The 17,543-nt window shown below is 37.7% G+C and overlaps 1 protein-coding gene across 1 annotated transcript in view; it reads left to right on the forward strand.

The window, feature by feature from the left end:
* The first annotated feature begins 219 nt into the window (after nucleotides 1-219).
* The window catches only part of LOC134752199 (modular serine protease-like), a 38,654-nt gene continuing 21,330 nt past the window's right edge, over nucleotides 220-17,543 (forward strand). The window contains exons 1-6 of the mRNA XM_063687813.1: nucleotides 220-388; nucleotides 14,146-14,197; nucleotides 14,465-14,575; nucleotides 14,864-14,923; nucleotides 15,557-15,673; nucleotides 16,229-16,363. Of these exons, the coding sequence (XP_063543883.1) occupies nucleotides 355-388; nucleotides 14,146-14,197; nucleotides 14,465-14,575; nucleotides 14,864-14,923; nucleotides 15,557-15,673; nucleotides 16,229-16,363 (509 nt within the window). The 5' untranslated portion in view covers nucleotides 220-354. The remainder of the gene's footprint in view (nucleotides 389-14,145; nucleotides 14,198-14,464; nucleotides 14,576-14,863; nucleotides 14,924-15,556; nucleotides 15,674-16,228; nucleotides 16,364-17,543) is intronic.

Here is a 17,543-nt window from a genome sequence, read left to right on the forward strand (position 1 = left end):
GTTATTAATTTCGTTAACGTAGTACCACTGTATATCGCTCAGCTTATAATTTTGTAAAGTTGTCAAAAATAATCCACAATAAGTGAACGATGACACATACTTACATACTTAGTTAATTATCACCATTGCTATTCTAAATAAAAAAAACAAAACCGGCCAACATAACAGGAAAACGATTAAGAAACTGGTACTGCTCAGTCGCCTAAGGACTTCCCAGCGAGATGGTTTTCTGACCGTGACGTACCTACTTGTTATTACTAGTAAACTAATAATAGTTCATTTGATATCAAATAAATGATATAGCATGTTCATTCGTCAGTGTGGTTGTGATATGTGATAAAGAGTATTGTTATAATGTTCCGGTATTTAATAGTGTTGGCGTTTTTTGGTGAGTTAATGTTTAGTTATTATATTTGAAGCCCAGAGCTTTATTATTGTTTAATCGATTCTTAATTTCAATACGTACCAAAGAATATGATACTCACTTGGGTACGTACGCTTGTTTTTATATCACAGATACTAGAATACACAATTGAAAATCCGTGCAACAGATCTGTCATATTTGTACAAAAATCGTACATAGATTTAGATAGGTACCGTAAAATGGGGTGAGTAGGTTTCGCGGGGAGAGTTGGGTTATGAGTGGGGAGAGAAGGTTAGTTTTTAGGGCTACTGTTACAAAATTAATGTATTCCAATTTAAAATGGAGCTATAGTAATACTCATAATAAAGAAAAAACGATCCAACAATCTTCCAAAATCACCTTTGTATGAAAACCCATCTCACCCCAATTACGAGGGATTACGGAGTGAGGTGGTTTTTTTCTGTTTATCGTCAAAGTTATGAAATGGAACTACCCAAAATAAAATAAAAACTAAAATACAAACGTCCGGAACATCATATACACCATTCAGTTTGCATATGTAAAAATAATATGTTATCGAGGTTTGAATGTCAGTTTTGCTCCTACTCACCCCATTTTACGGTATATCTAAATTTCACTTAAACTATCGTGAGACATATTTCAAAATATTTATCAGTACGGTTTTTACTCACTATTATTTTTAGTCGCTTTTGGCGACATGTTTCGGATTCTTTGGGAACAGTACAGTTCGATACAGCCGCCCTACCAGACCTTCACTTGACGACTCCATCTGCGGACTGCCCCGCGCCCCCCGCCCCCGCCCCATCAGCGCGTGCGCAACGAGCGACGAGGCGGGCGGCGCGGGCAGTGCACGACGAACAACCGCCGCGGACACTCGTGCCTGAGGATGGATTCCCAAAGAATCCGAAACATGTCGCCAAAAGCGACTAAAAATAATAGTGAGTAAAAACCGTACTGATAAATATATCTAAATTTATCACGTTTGAAGTCTAGAACTTTTGATTGTTGTTTTGAGTTTTAAGTCCCAGTCAATAAAAAGGCGATTTGATAACCCCAATTCATTCAAGCAATCTGTAGTTTGTACAAACATCGTATCAAATCAGGACTGGACTAAATTGATCAATAAAATTGCTATTTTAGTAACTGCAAGTATCTGGGATAGAAAAAAAACCGGCCAAGTACGAGTCGGACTCGCTCCTTTTTTTTTTCATTAGCGGCAACAGAAATACATCATCTGTGAAAATTTCAACTGTCTAGCTATCACGGTTCATGAGATACAGCCTGGTGACAGACAGACAGACGGACAGACGGACGGACAGACGGACAGCGGAGTCTTAGTAACAGGGTCCCGTTTTTACCCTTTGGGTACGGAACTCTAAAAAGAGCTTGAGAATAAATTCGTTAAAGAGTACCACGTAAAAAAGTCATAAGTACTTATAGAATATGCCTGGCTTGGCGCCTCATAGGATAAGCTTCGCCACAAAAAATCACTAACATAATAGTAGATGTGACTGTGCAGTTACATTTAATTTGCATTTTTTAACATAGTAATGACCAAACACGACCCGTGAGAACACATATCCAATCGTGACGAGATTTGATGTTACTTTTTTTTTTTTTTTTAATCATAGTGCGCCAATTGCCGCCAAATCAATTTGTAATTTGTATAATATTGTCTTCGGTTACCGCGATAGTTACTCATGAAATAAAACTATGAAAACGGATTATATCGCGTATATTGAATTTATAATACATCCCGACGTTTCGAACTCTTTACAGCGTTCGTGGTCAACGGGTGACTGAGGAAAAATTACAAAATGCAAAAATACCCACATACTAAAATAATGAACAATCATAGACTACAAACTTTAAGGCTGGTTGTACATGCAAAATCGGTTCATAAGGCTAGTTATACACTATAATTATTTTTCAAGTAAAGATATATATATACGCGATAAAAAAAAAAAAAAAAAAAAAAAAAAAAAAAAAAAAAAAAAACTATGCCGGCTCCAACCCTACACCACGGACCCGAGAAGATTTAATTCCCTCCTAAATTGTAGGAGGGTATCCCAATATGGGACCGGCAACAAACTCGGCGGGACACATCTTTTCAAAACATCAGAATGTCCAGCATCATCCAACACTACGGTCTCACAGTCTATGTCTCGCTTGCTCCTTTATCAGGTGGACTACAGGATCCCAAGCTGGTGGTAGAGAAAAGCCATCTTCCCTATTAAAGTTTGGATATTTCTTAATCTCAATGGCCTCGCGCAGCATTCTGGGTATGTAACGCTTCTCCTTGGCAAGAACCAGAGGCTTATCAAACTTGATTGAGTGATTGGCTTTATCCATGACATGCTCACAGACAGCAGACCTAGGTCGACGGTGCTTGACATCAGCTATGTGTTCCTTCACCCGAGTGGAAATGCTCCGTTTCGTCTGCCCGACATATGACAGGCCACACTCACAGTCCAGCCTGTACACTCCTGCAGTCTGTAGAGGGGTATTGCATTTTACAGGCCTCAGGAATTGTGACATCTTCTTCATTGGCTTGAAATATGTTTTTATAGAAGCACGCTTCAAGATGTGGCTGATCCTGTCCGTGACCCCCCTGACAAAAGGCAGAATGGCAGGCCTGCGCTCAACTGTGGGGATCTTAATGTGGGACCTCTGGTTGACCCGCGGTATCCTGAGCTCGTTTGCCTGGAGCGCGCGCCTGGCATGCTGGAGCTCCGCGGCCAGATGCTGGTCATCACATATCCTCTGGGCTCTCTGAAACAAAGATTTGCCTACTGTAACAAGTTGACTGGGATGGTGATGCGATTTGCCATTTAAGTACCTATCAGTATGAGTAGGTTTCCTATACACAGTGCGACCTAGGGTGTTATCAGGATTTCTTTTTACCAATACATCTAAGAAGGGGAGAGAACAGTCTTTTTCCAACTCCATAGTAAATTTTATTTTGCTATGGATGGAATTTAGGTGATCCAAGAAAGTTGAAACACTACTTTTTGGAAGTATAGTAAAAGTGTCATCTACGTATCTTTTAAATATCTTCGGTCGCACAGGAGCCAATGAGAGTGCCCTCTCCTCGAAGTCCTCCATAAAGATGTCAGCGACTACTGGAGACACCGGAGACCCCATGGCCACGCCGTCGACTTGAAGGTAGAATTCACCATTCCATAGCAAGTAGCCAGATGTAAGGCAATGTTCCAACAGCTTAGCATATTCCTCTGACATGTTCTGATCACATAACCTCTTCTTGACAATTTCAATGCAGTCTTGTACCGGTAGGCTTGTAAATAGCGACTGGACGTCAAAACTGACCATGATCTCATCATCAGTCAATGTTAGGTCTTTAATCTCACCGATGAAATGGTAAGAATCCTTTGTATGCGTGCTAGTGTTACCACGTAATGCTGAGAGGGCTCCCGCGAGGTACTGAGCCAATTTATATGTGGGAGCATCTATCTGGCTCACTATGGTTGGTATGGTTCGAAACGTCGGGATGTATTATAAATTCAATATACGCGATATAATCCGTTTTCATAGTTTTATTTCATTGTAATTTGTAATTTATTTGCTAGAATCATGGTTAACACAGATGTTACATCGAAATATTAGTCCAGCATAAAGGATGACTCACGTTAGACCGGGCCGTGACCGGGCCGGAGCTTCCGGAGCTTCGTTTTCTATGGAAAGCATCACGTGATCACCTGTCATGCCATAGAAAAGTAAGCGCCGGAAGCTCCGGCCCGGTCACGGGCCGGTCTAACGTGAGTCATCCTTAATTCTGCCGACTTCCGGCGTGTAAATTTTACTATAAATACATTAAATACTTAATTACTAACATGCATTTACATTTCATAGATTTATTATTACAATTATATTCAAGTGGTGTCATTGGTGTCAAGTTCACACAAATTATCAGGCAATTAGTTAATTATAATTCATAATTCTTTATTGCAACCATGGTACAGTATAGATGTAAATAATAATATACAATGTCTCACATGGACCCTGTAAGGGCACAGCATATCAATAGCTTACTCATAACATTTTATTATTATATTTTTTATTGTATTGTATGTAGCAAATTATTAATTTATCTAAAAAAATATCAGGTCATAAAACAATTATCTCAATTCCACCCCGCTTTTGACCCTCTTAAGGGATGATTTTCGGGATAAAAACTGTCCTATGTCCTTCTCCGGGACTCAAACTATCTCTATGCCAAATTTCAAATAAATCGGTTCAGCGGTTTAAGCGTGAAGAGGTAACACACAGACAGACAGACTTTATCCTATCCATTCTTGTCACATCCACACATCACACATTCATCTTAACATAGGGCCTAACACTGATCCATACATGACGATTGGTCTAAGGCCCCTAACTCACTAGCGGTTGGCCTCTAAGGCGGTTCGTTTGAGCGGCCAGACGCCTGACGCGGTTGTTATAGCGGCTGGCCGCTATGGCGGTCAACCGCGATATTTTATTAGCTTTCGTTTAATACCCTACACGTGTATGTGCAATGCATAGTTTGGGTGCAAAATGCAATATTCGCAACGAGGCGGGAGTCATTTTGATGACGTCATTCCGCTGAAGTAGATGGCCGGCGCCGCTGTCTCCCGGCAGTTTTGGAGATCCAATACCATGCCCAACAACATACTAAAAGTTGGTGGCGGTTTCCGGATCTGAACTATCTCTTCGACCGTTTCCCATAAGGCATAGTACTAATACCCGACATAAGTACAACCCTAAGTGCAGCTCGCCCTCCTCGGTAATTTGAATAGCGAGAGAGTCCGTCTTATGTTGGTCAGTGTGCAATTAGTAGTATGGTCTATTTCCACTAACATCATTTAGATCACCGGAAATGACAAGGACATTTTTACGATGAGTCCCTTGTGATACAATTTACAGTGGCGAGATAGTTGTAATCATAGTGGTCAACTAGGTATTTGACGAGATTTGATGTTACTTTTTTTTTTTATACTACGTCGGTGGCAAACAAGCATACGGCCCACCTGATGTTAAGCAGTCTCCGTAGCCTATGTACGCCTGCAACTCCAGAGGAGTTACATGCGCGTTGCCGACCCTAACACTCCTCTCCCTCGAGCTCTGGCAACCTTACTCACCGGCAGGAACACAACACTATGAGTAGGGTCTAGTGTCTAGTTACTTATTTTAACCCTTAATAGGGCAGAGGAGGTATATATGAAGTTCATAAAAAAGTAACTTTAACAATTGATTTTAGTATTTGAAGATAATGAATATTTTAGAAACAAAAGAAATTACAGCCAAATAGGCACTATCATATTTAAGTAGTGGTCTAAAAGCTGAAGTTGTAAGCATATGGCCGGTGCCCTATTAAGAGTTAACCACACCATTCGATTGTCATCATTAGTATCAGTATTACTCAGTGTATTATATTTAAGAAGATAGTTTTAATACAATATGTCTCCACCACTTCACCGTTTTACTATTTAAAAAAAACACAAGCACGCATTTCTAGGAAAGGAATGGTCAACACGCGCAGTGCAGTGTTGTTCTGGTAAAAAATTCGCACCCACAGCTGTAAAAATCCCTCGTCCTCGGAACTGTAAAAATAAAGACCACTTTTTTTATCACTAAGAGTCTGGACAAAATCTTCTATCTGCCAAACTCAGGTCAGGCAGATGGCAAAATATTCTCACGCTAAAGGCAAAATATCAGTGTTGGGCATTGTGAAACATAAAACAATACAAAATAACCGACAAAGAAACAAAGTGAAATACATAATTCCTATAGGGTAACAAACCGGAAAAGACTATAGTTATTTGTTATACAAGGGTGCAAAGTTGTATTTTACCCGCGAGTGTGGAATTGAAACACGAGCAGTAAAATACATTTGCACCCGTGTGTAACACAAAACTTTTCCCCTCACTATAGCGAGGAAAGTGCAACATCCACAGGCGTTAGATCATCTTCATCAACTGGAACCACTCATTTTTTTTACGATATTATAATAAAAAACTGGAAATTCTGTACTTTTACGTGAGAAGTTAAGTAAAATTTTTGTTGACAATGTTGACATTTCTGACGTATGAAATGTCAATGATGCGTTTTGAAATTGCGTCGACTTAACTTGTGCGTTCAGAATTAAATTTAACATAGTTATTAAAAAACAAACGTTTATTATGGAATTTTAAGGTTTATGACTAAAAATCATTAAATAAGGCTAAATCTGATATTTTTTATTAGATTCTCAAACCATTTATTTAATGATAATTAATATCGAACGAACCAATATTATGAGCGTTTTACGTATGGAATGTAGAGTTAAGGAAACGAATCTTCATGTATCAAAAAGTGTAAAAGTGTACAGCAGTTAGCTGTAAATAATAGTTCGAAATCTGTCCGGTGGCGCTAGGGTGGCACAACGATATGACATGAAATTAGACTTCATTGACGGAGTGAAGTGCGCTGTCAGTGATTTAAAATTGTTATTTAAATGTTTAAGATATTTATTTTAATAATGATTTAGGATTTCATATTTCGCAGATTTAAAGTCTTGCCCGCCTAGGAACCAAGTGCTAGGTACCTTGCAGTCAAACTAGCCGCCCTCTTTCTCAGTACGCATTATTTAGACTGCCACCCCTGTTATCTATTAGCCACCGCCGCCCCGGGCCTGGGCTTACCAGGCCTTGGGGCAAAGCCGCCGCTATATAGGATATATATATAAATTAAATTAATATGGGAAAAGTTTGCGTCGTAAACAGTTGCCAAAGTGGGCGTAAGGTGAAAAATCTGAAAAAAGTTACGAAGTCCATATCATTTTTCCGACCAACGGTAAGTTTGTAAAATATTTAAAAAAAGTACTAAATTGTTACTTTTATAAATTTTTTTAGTAAATTATCAATTTTACTTCAACCATTCTTCATGTTTCTTTAATTCCCAGACTCCAGCACGGTTAGAAAGTTGGAAAAAGTCGTTAGGAATTGCATTAAAAGCAAATGATTATATTTGCCATCTTCATTTTAAAGAAGAAAATATATACATGTACGACAAGTTAACTATTATAGGAGAGGTCAAATATATTCCTACACAAAGAAAAACTGGTCCTTATATAGGTACATAGACAAAATCCATAACCCAGGAACAAATATTTGTAATAAAAAAAAAAACAAATAAATGCTCCTGCTTTTACCAGGATTCGAACCCGGGACCTCCTGCTTCATAGGCGGGGTCACTACCGACAAGGCTAAGAGACCGTCAAAAATTGGTACTCGATTGCATTGTGGCGCCACCTAATTACTGTTTTTTACAGTCACTTTTTGATATATGAAGATTCGTTTCCTTAACTCTACATTCCATAGTTTTACGTTTTGTTATCTGTCAAGCTACTTAAACACGCTCCATCCAAGGTCAAATTACTTTCCCCACTAGTGGATAAAATGCGTTTTTCCCCGCTTGTTTTAAAGGATAAAAGACGGCTTTCCGAGCTAGTGAGAGAAAAAAGTTTTTTAGCTATCCTACCCTAACGGATTATGCAATATCTATTTAAGTAGTAACTGTTGCGCAAATTACGAAAATGAACAGATTGCGCGTCACTGTAAATGTATTATAATTTGTTTATAATATCATATTTACATTTAGAGACGTCTTTGTAACATGCTTAAAGCTTGGCGCGCTCCATCGGTTCTTAGAATATACTTGTAATACGAATCTTATCGTGTTGAAGCCGGCGTTGTCGCACCGCTGGCTAAACACTTTCAACAAAAACTAGTGTTGTTGGTAATGACCCTCTCAAAGGGCTCAGATTAACGGGATTAACCTGCTCTACCTATATACACAACAATTTAATTCATTACAATTCGTTTTCAGTTTCAGTTTCCTTCGAATCCTTCAAATGTTAAGAGTAACTGGCTGAATTAAGTACTTTGCCTTTTTAAAATTTCATAGTTAATAGTTTATAGTACCTATTATTATCTAGGTTTGTTTTGTTAGGTTTTGTTTGTTAATATTAGTTTGGTAATAGTTAAAAAAAAAACTATTACCAAACTACCATTTTTAGTTTTAAAATGGTTATGTTTTTTGACATAGAAGGAGGACTTTGTCAATACCAATGTTAGGTAACTTTGTCAATTTTAATTTTATATTGTTTTCTTATTATTTTTTATGACGTGTAAAAACTGATTATGAGCCTTGCAGCTTGAATAAATGTTTTTTTTTTGTAAAAACCATGTTTTGTTTATAATTGAAAGTGGCCTTGTATATATGGCCTTGGGACCAAACGCTTTTCGTTATAAAACCTTTTTGTGGCAATTGCGGTGAGAATGTGACATCGCGCGGTGTTGAACATTTTATAGTGGACGTTAGTTTTGGTCTAAATATACAAATATTGCTGGACTATTATTTTTGGTGTTGGTTTTGCGACGCAGCAGTATTTGCAGCACATAGGCCAGACGAGTCGAGTATCAGGCCTACTCGCCAGACACACGATGACACGACACTCGTCATACGTCGTAAAAAAGGTAGATAATGTTTACATTATTTCTCATTTTTACGTTTTTACATGGTTTTATTACAGTTGAATACATTTTTAGTAATTCGTTACTTGATATCGGCTGGCAATTGCTATTTTCATAAATAATAGCTCCGAAAGTTTAAAAAATTCGTCCCCTCGTAACTATAGTTTTTGAACCAAGGGTCAAAAAATATTAAAGAGATGATCAAATGAGGCTTATTAAGTAGGTTCAATTAACACTATATAGGCTCCCTAAAAAAATAAGATGGACCGCCACGAAACATTTGGCAAGCACATTGACTTCAGTTTTAGTTGTGAAAGGAGAATTTCCTAGTCGGCCCGACCGGCCCGTCACAATTAATACACTCAATCAAAAGGGCGCTTTTATGGAATGTTTTAGCGACACTTACGTCCTTTAAGTAAGAAAGGAACAGTTGTTGCGATTATTCAAAAAGGATCAACCGATTTTATTCAATAGATATAGTGTTAATTGAACCTACTTAATAAGCCTCACATTTGATCATCTCTTTAATATTTTTTGACCCTTGGTTCAAAAACTATAGTTACGAGGGGAAGAATTTTTTAAAATTTCGTAGCTATTATTTATGAAAATAGCAATTGCCAGGGCGATATCAAGTAACGAATTACTAAAAATGTATTCAACTGTAATAAAACCATGTAAAAACGTAAAAATGAAAAAAAATGTAAACATTATCTACCTTTTTTACAACGTATAACGTGTGTCTGGCGAGTAGGCCTGATACTCGTCTGGCCTATGTGCTGCAAATACTGCTGCGTCGCAAAAACAACACCAAAAATAATCAGAGTCCAGCAATATTTGTATATTTAGACCAAAACTAACGTCCACTATAAAATGTTCAACACCGCGCGATGTCACATTCTCACCGCAATTGTCACAAAAAGGTTTTATAACGAAAAGCGTTTGGTCCCAAGGCCATATAAGTCCACTTTCAATTATAAACAAAAAATCATTTTTACAAAGTCCTCCTTCTAATTCAAAAAACATAACCATTTTAAAACCATTACCTAACTAATATCAACAAACAAAACCTAACAAAACAAACCTAATAATACTATAAACTATTAACTATGAAATTTTAAAAAGGCAAACTACTTAATGCTGCCAGTTACTCTTAACAATTGAAGGATTCGAAGGAAACTGAAACTGAAAACGAATTGTAATGAATTAACTCGTTGTGTATAGAGCAGGTTAATCTGAGCCCTTTGAGAGGGTCATTACCAACAACACTAGTCTTTGTTGAAAGTGTTTAGCCGGCGGTGCGACAACGCCGGCTTCAACACTTAATATAAGATTCGTATTACAAGAACCGATGGAGCGCGCCAAGCTTTAAGCATGTTACAAAGACGTCTCTAAATGTAAATATGATATTATAAACAACCAAATTTAATTATAATTATTTTACAGTTACGCGCAATCTGTTCATTTTCGTAATTTGCGTAACTGTTACTACTTAAATAGATATTGCATAATTGGGTAGGATAGCTAAAAACCTTTAGTCTTTTCCGGTTTGTTACCCTATAGAATTATGCATTTCACTTTGTTTCTTTGTCGGTTATTTTGTATTGTTTTATGTTTCACAATGCCCAACACTGATAATTGCCTTTAGTGTGAGAACATTTTGCCATCTGCCTGTCCTGAGTTTGGCAGATCGAAGATTTTGTCCAACCATTAGTGATAAAAAAAGTGGTCTTTATTTTTACAGTTCCGAGGACGAGGGATTTTTACAGCTGTGCGAATTTTTTACCAGAACAACACTTTGCACTGCGCGTGTTGACCATTCCTTTCCTTGAAATGCGTGCTTGTGTTTTTTTTTATAGTAAAACGGTGAAGTGGTGGAGACATATTGTAATAAAACTATCTTAAATATAATACAGTTAGTATAATATAATATAATACTGATACTAATGATGACAATCGAATGGTGTGGTTAACTCCTAATAGGGCACCGGCCATATGCTTACCACTTCATTTTTTAGACCACTACTTAAATATGATAGTGCCTATTTGGCTGTAATTTCTTTTGTTTCTAAAATATTCATAAGGAGCCCTTCAAATACTAAAATCAATTGTTAAAGTTACTTTTTTATGAACTTCATATATACCTCCTCTACCCTATTAACGGTTAAAATAAGTAACATCTAATCTCGTCGAATACCTAGTTGACCAACGTTACTGTAACAGTACGTTAACAAAATGGGGTCCCTTTGTTTGACATAATTAATGAAAGTCATAATGTAATGATTGTCATATTATCTTTAGTCATAATTCTGAAACCGTTAACTTTTCAGGATTTTCCTCGGGTTATCCTATAGATAGGTTAGGTTTGTTTTATGGCAATCCTGAAAGTTACGCGTTTCTGAGAAAAACCAAATTATGACTAATGATAATATGACAATCATTACGTTATGACTTTCAATAATTATGTCAAACAATAGAGACCCTAACAAAATAGACGAGGTAGCTTATGTTATATATTTGTACTACCTAAAACAACGAAAGAAAAATAAAGATTTACAGTACAAACTTTAGTAATGGTTTGTCGGAGTGATGAAGTAAAATAGAATGCTCCTGTGATCCGTATCCTTTTGTAGCGGACATAAACTCTGATTTGTAATTAGATTCCAAAAAACTAACCTCACTTTTTCTCTTTTCCGTATTAAATAAGAAACTAAACAAAGCTAAAAGGATACATCTATATTTATTTTAAATGCTAGAGTATGCAAAAGGGAAATTTGAGTTTACTTCTTTACATATTTTCCATTATTACGAAAGAAAAAGGATCTGAGTGAGGTTAGTTTTTTGGAATCTAATTACAAATCAGAGTATAGACAAGACAACTTTCTCTCGCTAAAAATTACACAATAAAATAAACAATACTCCTTTTACTCAAGACAGAGATGGACCCTAATTAACTAATACAATAAATAATAACGTTACAGGAATTTTAAACTTAAAACAATAGTCGACCATAGCTGTTGCAGCTTTTGCAATAAACATAGTGCATTTTTTTGGTGACAGTCGGGTCCGACTTACGAAACAATAACTGATATTTTTTTGCTTTACTACTTTACTTTTTTACTTTACTTTTTTGATTAACTGACAGGCTGTTATCGTCCGGCGGACTGGTAGTCAGTGTGCCCCTTTGCACTTCGGTCTTTAGAAAGAGAATATGGGAGACGAGAGCTAGCAGACAACGCTTTACGAAGTCGAAATTCCGATGTGCAATATCTATCGCAGGTTACTTTCCTTGATGTGTAATAAGAATAAGAATATTTATTTAAAAGAAAAATATAGGTAATATAGGTACTCTTTAAACAATTTGATGTACATTGCGAGTATTCACCACAGCTATGCCCCTTCGCTTGAGATTTTTGAATTTTTAAGAATTTTAAGTATTTTCAGGCGACTGATAACGATAACCGACCGACCTTGACATCGAACATCGCCCGCACGGGCATCCCGGACAAAATTCTTGATTAGATGTCGATTTTTAGAATATTTACTACAGGATAGGAGGATAACCATTTCCGTACCCAAAGGGTAAAAACGGGACCCTATTACTAAGACTCCGCTGTCCATCTGTCTGTCACCAGGTTGTATCTCATGAACCGTAATAGCTAGTTGAAATTTTTACAGATGATGTATTTCTGTTGCCGCTATAACAACTAATACTAAAAAGTACGGAACCCTCGGTGCGCGAGTCCGACTCGCACTTGGCCGGATTTTTTAGCGTAGCGTAGTCATCTCTCTATCACTCTTCCCCATTAGTGTGACAGAGACCAATTGCCGTTTCGTTCGCTACGGAGCGTAAACAATTGGCAATGTAGCTAGGCACCTAGTGGTGAATGTATCTTGATATCTTTGTTGATAGTTACTATTTTTGACTGTAACTTGTTATATGTTTGACCTGTAGGTATGCCACACTATAGTCTAGTAATGGCGTGTCTAGGCACGGTGACTCATGCCCCCGTTTGCAAGGTAAAGGGCGCTTTCTTTAGAACAATGGGCCGCTACACGCCATTTGTAAGGTCTCCATTGTCGGACAAGGCCAGCCTATTTAGCTATAAACTGATTTAATTAGACTGTAGATATTTAAGTATATTTTAAATATATAAAAAATATAATGAAAAACAGAAAAATGGGCAAACCTGACACTAATCTGACTGAGATATAAGCTTAAATGTGGTATGTTCTATAAAAAGGGACCTTATTGTCGATAGCGCTTACGACATTATAAACGATGCTCCGATATAAATACAATGCCGCGCGACGCTGTGCGGCGTAAGCGCCATCGACAATAAGGTCCCTTTTTATAGAAAATGCCCCAAATAAATAAATAAGATTAAATTAAATTTACAAAGTTATTTCAAACTAACATGTGGAGGACCAGTGCTTTAGCCGGCCACTGTCCGACCTGTTAGGCACTACACTATGGCCAGGAGCGCTTGCGGAGCGTGGCGTGATTTTTCTTTTTTTCTCGGAATATCTGGGTTTAATGTGAATACTGTGTATGGCGAAACGAAAGCTTATTAAATTCCACACTAAAAAGGTATACAACACCATGTCCCAATAACGAACCATTTTTTTAGAAAAAGGGTCTCCGGCAAGCTCGGTTCTCCACAAACGTAGTTCCGCTCTCATTTTAAAACGACTAGCTAGATTGCTCTGAAACTTTGTACTTACAATAGGATAAGGTATATCTATGTCTGTAATAAGTTTATGTAGCTTCAGATACCAGTAAAAAAATACAGCGAATATAAGTTTTTCATACAAAACTTGTTTTTGTTCTATTTCGTTTGTTTTATAAACTGGAGCTATATAAACTAATTTCAGACCTAGATATACCCCATGTTATTGTATGTGCAAAGTTTCATTACAATCCAACACGAAGTTTTAAAATGAGAGCGGAACTACGTTTGTATCGGAAGGTGCAATTCGGCCGAGCTTGCCGGGGAATCTTAAAAGCTTAAAATTGTTTGTTGTTTTATTTTATTTATATGAGCCTAGTGTCCTACTGCTGGGCAAAGGCCTCCCATCTACATTTTCACGTATCCCGCTCTTGACCCGTCTCCCACCAGTTCCTGTCAAAGGCGTTGAGATCATCTCGCCAACGCCTTCGAGGATTGCCGCGATTTCGGATTCGATTTTGTGGGGCCCAATTTGTCGTTGATTTGTTTATTAAAAGTAAATTATTTCCTTTGATTTCAGCCTCACCGCCGGTTTTGACAGCGGTTTACCCCGACCGGATAAACTTTTGCAGGTAAATAACAAGTTTTCGGCATAATTTGTTGTAAGTTATTACTAATTAATTCATTGTATTTTACTTAGTTTGTTCCTATTTTCTAGGTATTCATTACCTTTAAGGCTAACAGCTGGCCTTGCTCGTTGCATTAGAAGTATTAAATAAAAATTAAACATTGTTTTTATTGATAAAACTTGGAATGGGAACCCCTGCTTTAATTAAACCCTTTTGTCATCATCCTATTACTTAATACTTACTTATTCTGTGTAATATAATATATTTCAGTAAGAATGAATTTTCGTGCACGGACGGTGCATGCGTGAGCCTGGACCGGCGATGCGACGGTGCGCGCGACTGCGCCGATGGCAGCGATGAATACACGTGCGCGCTCAGTTCGTGAGTACAATTAACACATGTTACAGTAGTATGGTTTCCTGGTAGGATTGCAAGTCTGGCAAAAAAGAGTAGAAAATAAAAAGTGGCAACACTGTAGTGTCAACCTTAAGAAGGCGTTTGAACTTTGACAAGGCGTTTGACCATCTACCACGCGACCTTATATGGGAAGCTCTCCGCGCCCAGCTTATCCCAGAGTCGTATATCAATCTTATTATGGACATGTACACAGACGTCTACACAACGATTTGATTGAGACCATTTGACGATTTAATACTTTTTTTTTTTCAGAAATCAGATAGACCTTCAGGATCTGGTGCTGCATCGACACAGGCGGCAGTCCGGGTGTCGGTAAGAACGCTAATTGTTTTTTTCTTCATAAATTGGCAGGATCAGGTAAAAGAGACTATGTTCTAAACACTTAAGTCACAAAAACTAAAGAGAATTAAGTAGACATAGAGTGCTCACTTCATACATCGGTTTTATTACCAAAACTATTATTTTCGTAGTAGACATCTAGCGTCAAGTAGCGGAATTATCAGTACTGCTACTCGACACTAGATGTCCCGTGTGTTGCGACTGACGAAAAGTGTATTGCTCAACAATTTACAATTAATATTATAAGCAGAAGAAGTTGAAAATTACAATATTAGCTGAAAATCGTTGAGCATTAGACTTTCCGTTCGTCGCGACATCTATTGTCGAGTAGCAGTACCGATAATTCCTCTACTTGACCCTAGATGTCGACTACGAAAATAATAGTAGTTTTGGTAACAAAACTGATGTATGGAGTTCGCACTGTATGCAAGTACCTAGTTGACTGTTGTAGACTAGTTGCTGTAGAATACCAGACATTGATATAGGCATGTTAATTGAGTCGCTTAACCTCAAACTCGGAGAAATACCTGAGAGTCGAGGAGCAGGTACCTACTTATCGTCAAATCGTGCAATAAAGTTTAAACAAAGAAACGTTTCGTATTGCAGAAAAAACCAGTGGCGTTGCCGAGACGGAACCTGCATCCCTTTCGACGGCAAATGCGATGGCGTAGTCGACTGCCCAGACGCGAGCGACGAAACGCACGCCCTCTGTCGGAATATGCGGTAAAAAACATTGCACTTTGCGCCAACATTGCGTCGAGTAGTGCTCAGTCATAGAGTTGATTAGAAGTCAACGCTCGGGAGACGCTAAACTCTGATTTGTAATTAGATTCCAAAAAACTAACCTCACTCAGATCCTTTTTCTTTCGTAATAATGGAAAATTTGTAAAGAAGTAAACTCAAATTTCCCTTTTGCATACTCTAGCATTTAAAATAAATATAGATGTATCCTTTTACCTTTGTTTAGTTTCTTAAAACATACGGAAAAGAGGGGTAGTGTAGGTTTAAATATGTCAATTAATTTTACGCTTTATCATATTAAGTAGTATTGTTACATGAAATTATTTTTTTGGATGTCAATTAAATATATTGTAGAAGTCATAAAACTGATTAAAGGATGACTCGCGTTAGACCGGGCCGTGACCGGCGGAGCTTCCGGCGCTTACTTTTCTATGACATGACAGGTGATCACGTGATGCTTTCCATAGAAAACGAAGCGCCGGAAGCTCCGGCCCGGACACGGCCCGGCCTAACGTGAGTCATCCTTAATCCTTTCAGATGCCAGTCAAACCTGTTCCGCTGCGCGTACGGCGCGTGCGTGGATGGCACGGCGCCGTGCAGCGGTGCGCAGGAGTGCGCGGACGGCTCCGACGAGCTCCTGCCGCGCTGCAGGAACGAGACGCAAGTAGTCAAGTGAGACACGTAGAAATGAATCATTATTTTACAAAAGAAAAGAGATAGTGTTAGACCAAGATAAATCTGCAACGATTTTGATAGTACACGCAGTGCAAGTGTTACTTGGGACATTTTCTATGAAAAGGGACCTTATTGTCGATGGCGCTGTATTGCGCGGATACCAGGTTCCGCAAGGGCAGTGGAAAATAAACAGTCACTGTTCGCATATCAATTTGTTTTATTGTCTTGAATACACAAATATACTTGTAAAATAGGGAGCCACGTCCGATCATCAGCGTAGTCGATACCAAAGAGAATAGATAAATTCATAGTGACATATACAGAAAGGAGGTTAGGTGTGATACACACATGCGTAGGTATTATAAGGGTGCTAATACAATATTTCTAACACTTCCCCTCATACTTATAAGACCAATGCATAAACACAACATGAGCACACAGAACATTATACAAAACAAGAATAAGTTATCAATGTGTATTGGCACATCCCTGATAAAAGGCTTGAACTCAATATAATATCAATTATATCAGTTTACATTTACAATAATGCTTGCCTTAAGTAGAGACTAACTCTATCCATATACACATTCGTATAATAACATGCTTTCACACGACACAAACATGGACAAAGTGAAGAGACAGTGCATGCTATTTTTACGATTGCACATGTACATTTGTAAGCAAAATAAACTATTATATAATGACCTTACTTTCACACATGCAAACATACCTAATTATCTAACTTTATGTTCATGCTCTGAATGAATTTAGAATGTTTACATAGACTCAGCGGTTTGGTAAGTACATCGGCTATCATTTCTTCGGTTGGTAAGTATTTTACTGTTAACACATTATTATGTACCAAGTCCTTTATGTGGTGATACCGTACATCTATGTGCTTAGTACGCTTATGTGAATATTCTTTACAAAGTAAAAGCTTGTGCGCGCTCTGATTGTCATTAAACACAGTGATGTAAGGTTTCACATGTAAAATTTCAAACAAAATATTCTTGATGAAACATAGGTCTTTACATACATCATTAATTGAAATGAATTCACTTTCTGTAGAACTAAGTGCAACACACCGCTGTTTGCGTGATTCCCAATGTATACAGTTCGAGCCTAACTTTATTACAAAACCAGTATAAGAACGTCTATCTACATCATTAGCCCAGTC

Source organism: Cydia strobilella, chromosome 24 (assembly GCF_947568885.1).
Source record: "Cydia strobilella chromosome 24, ilCydStro3.1, whole genome shotgun sequence".
NCBI classification, from domain to species: domain Eukaryota; kingdom Metazoa; phylum Arthropoda; class Insecta; order Lepidoptera; family Tortricidae; genus Cydia; species Cydia strobilella.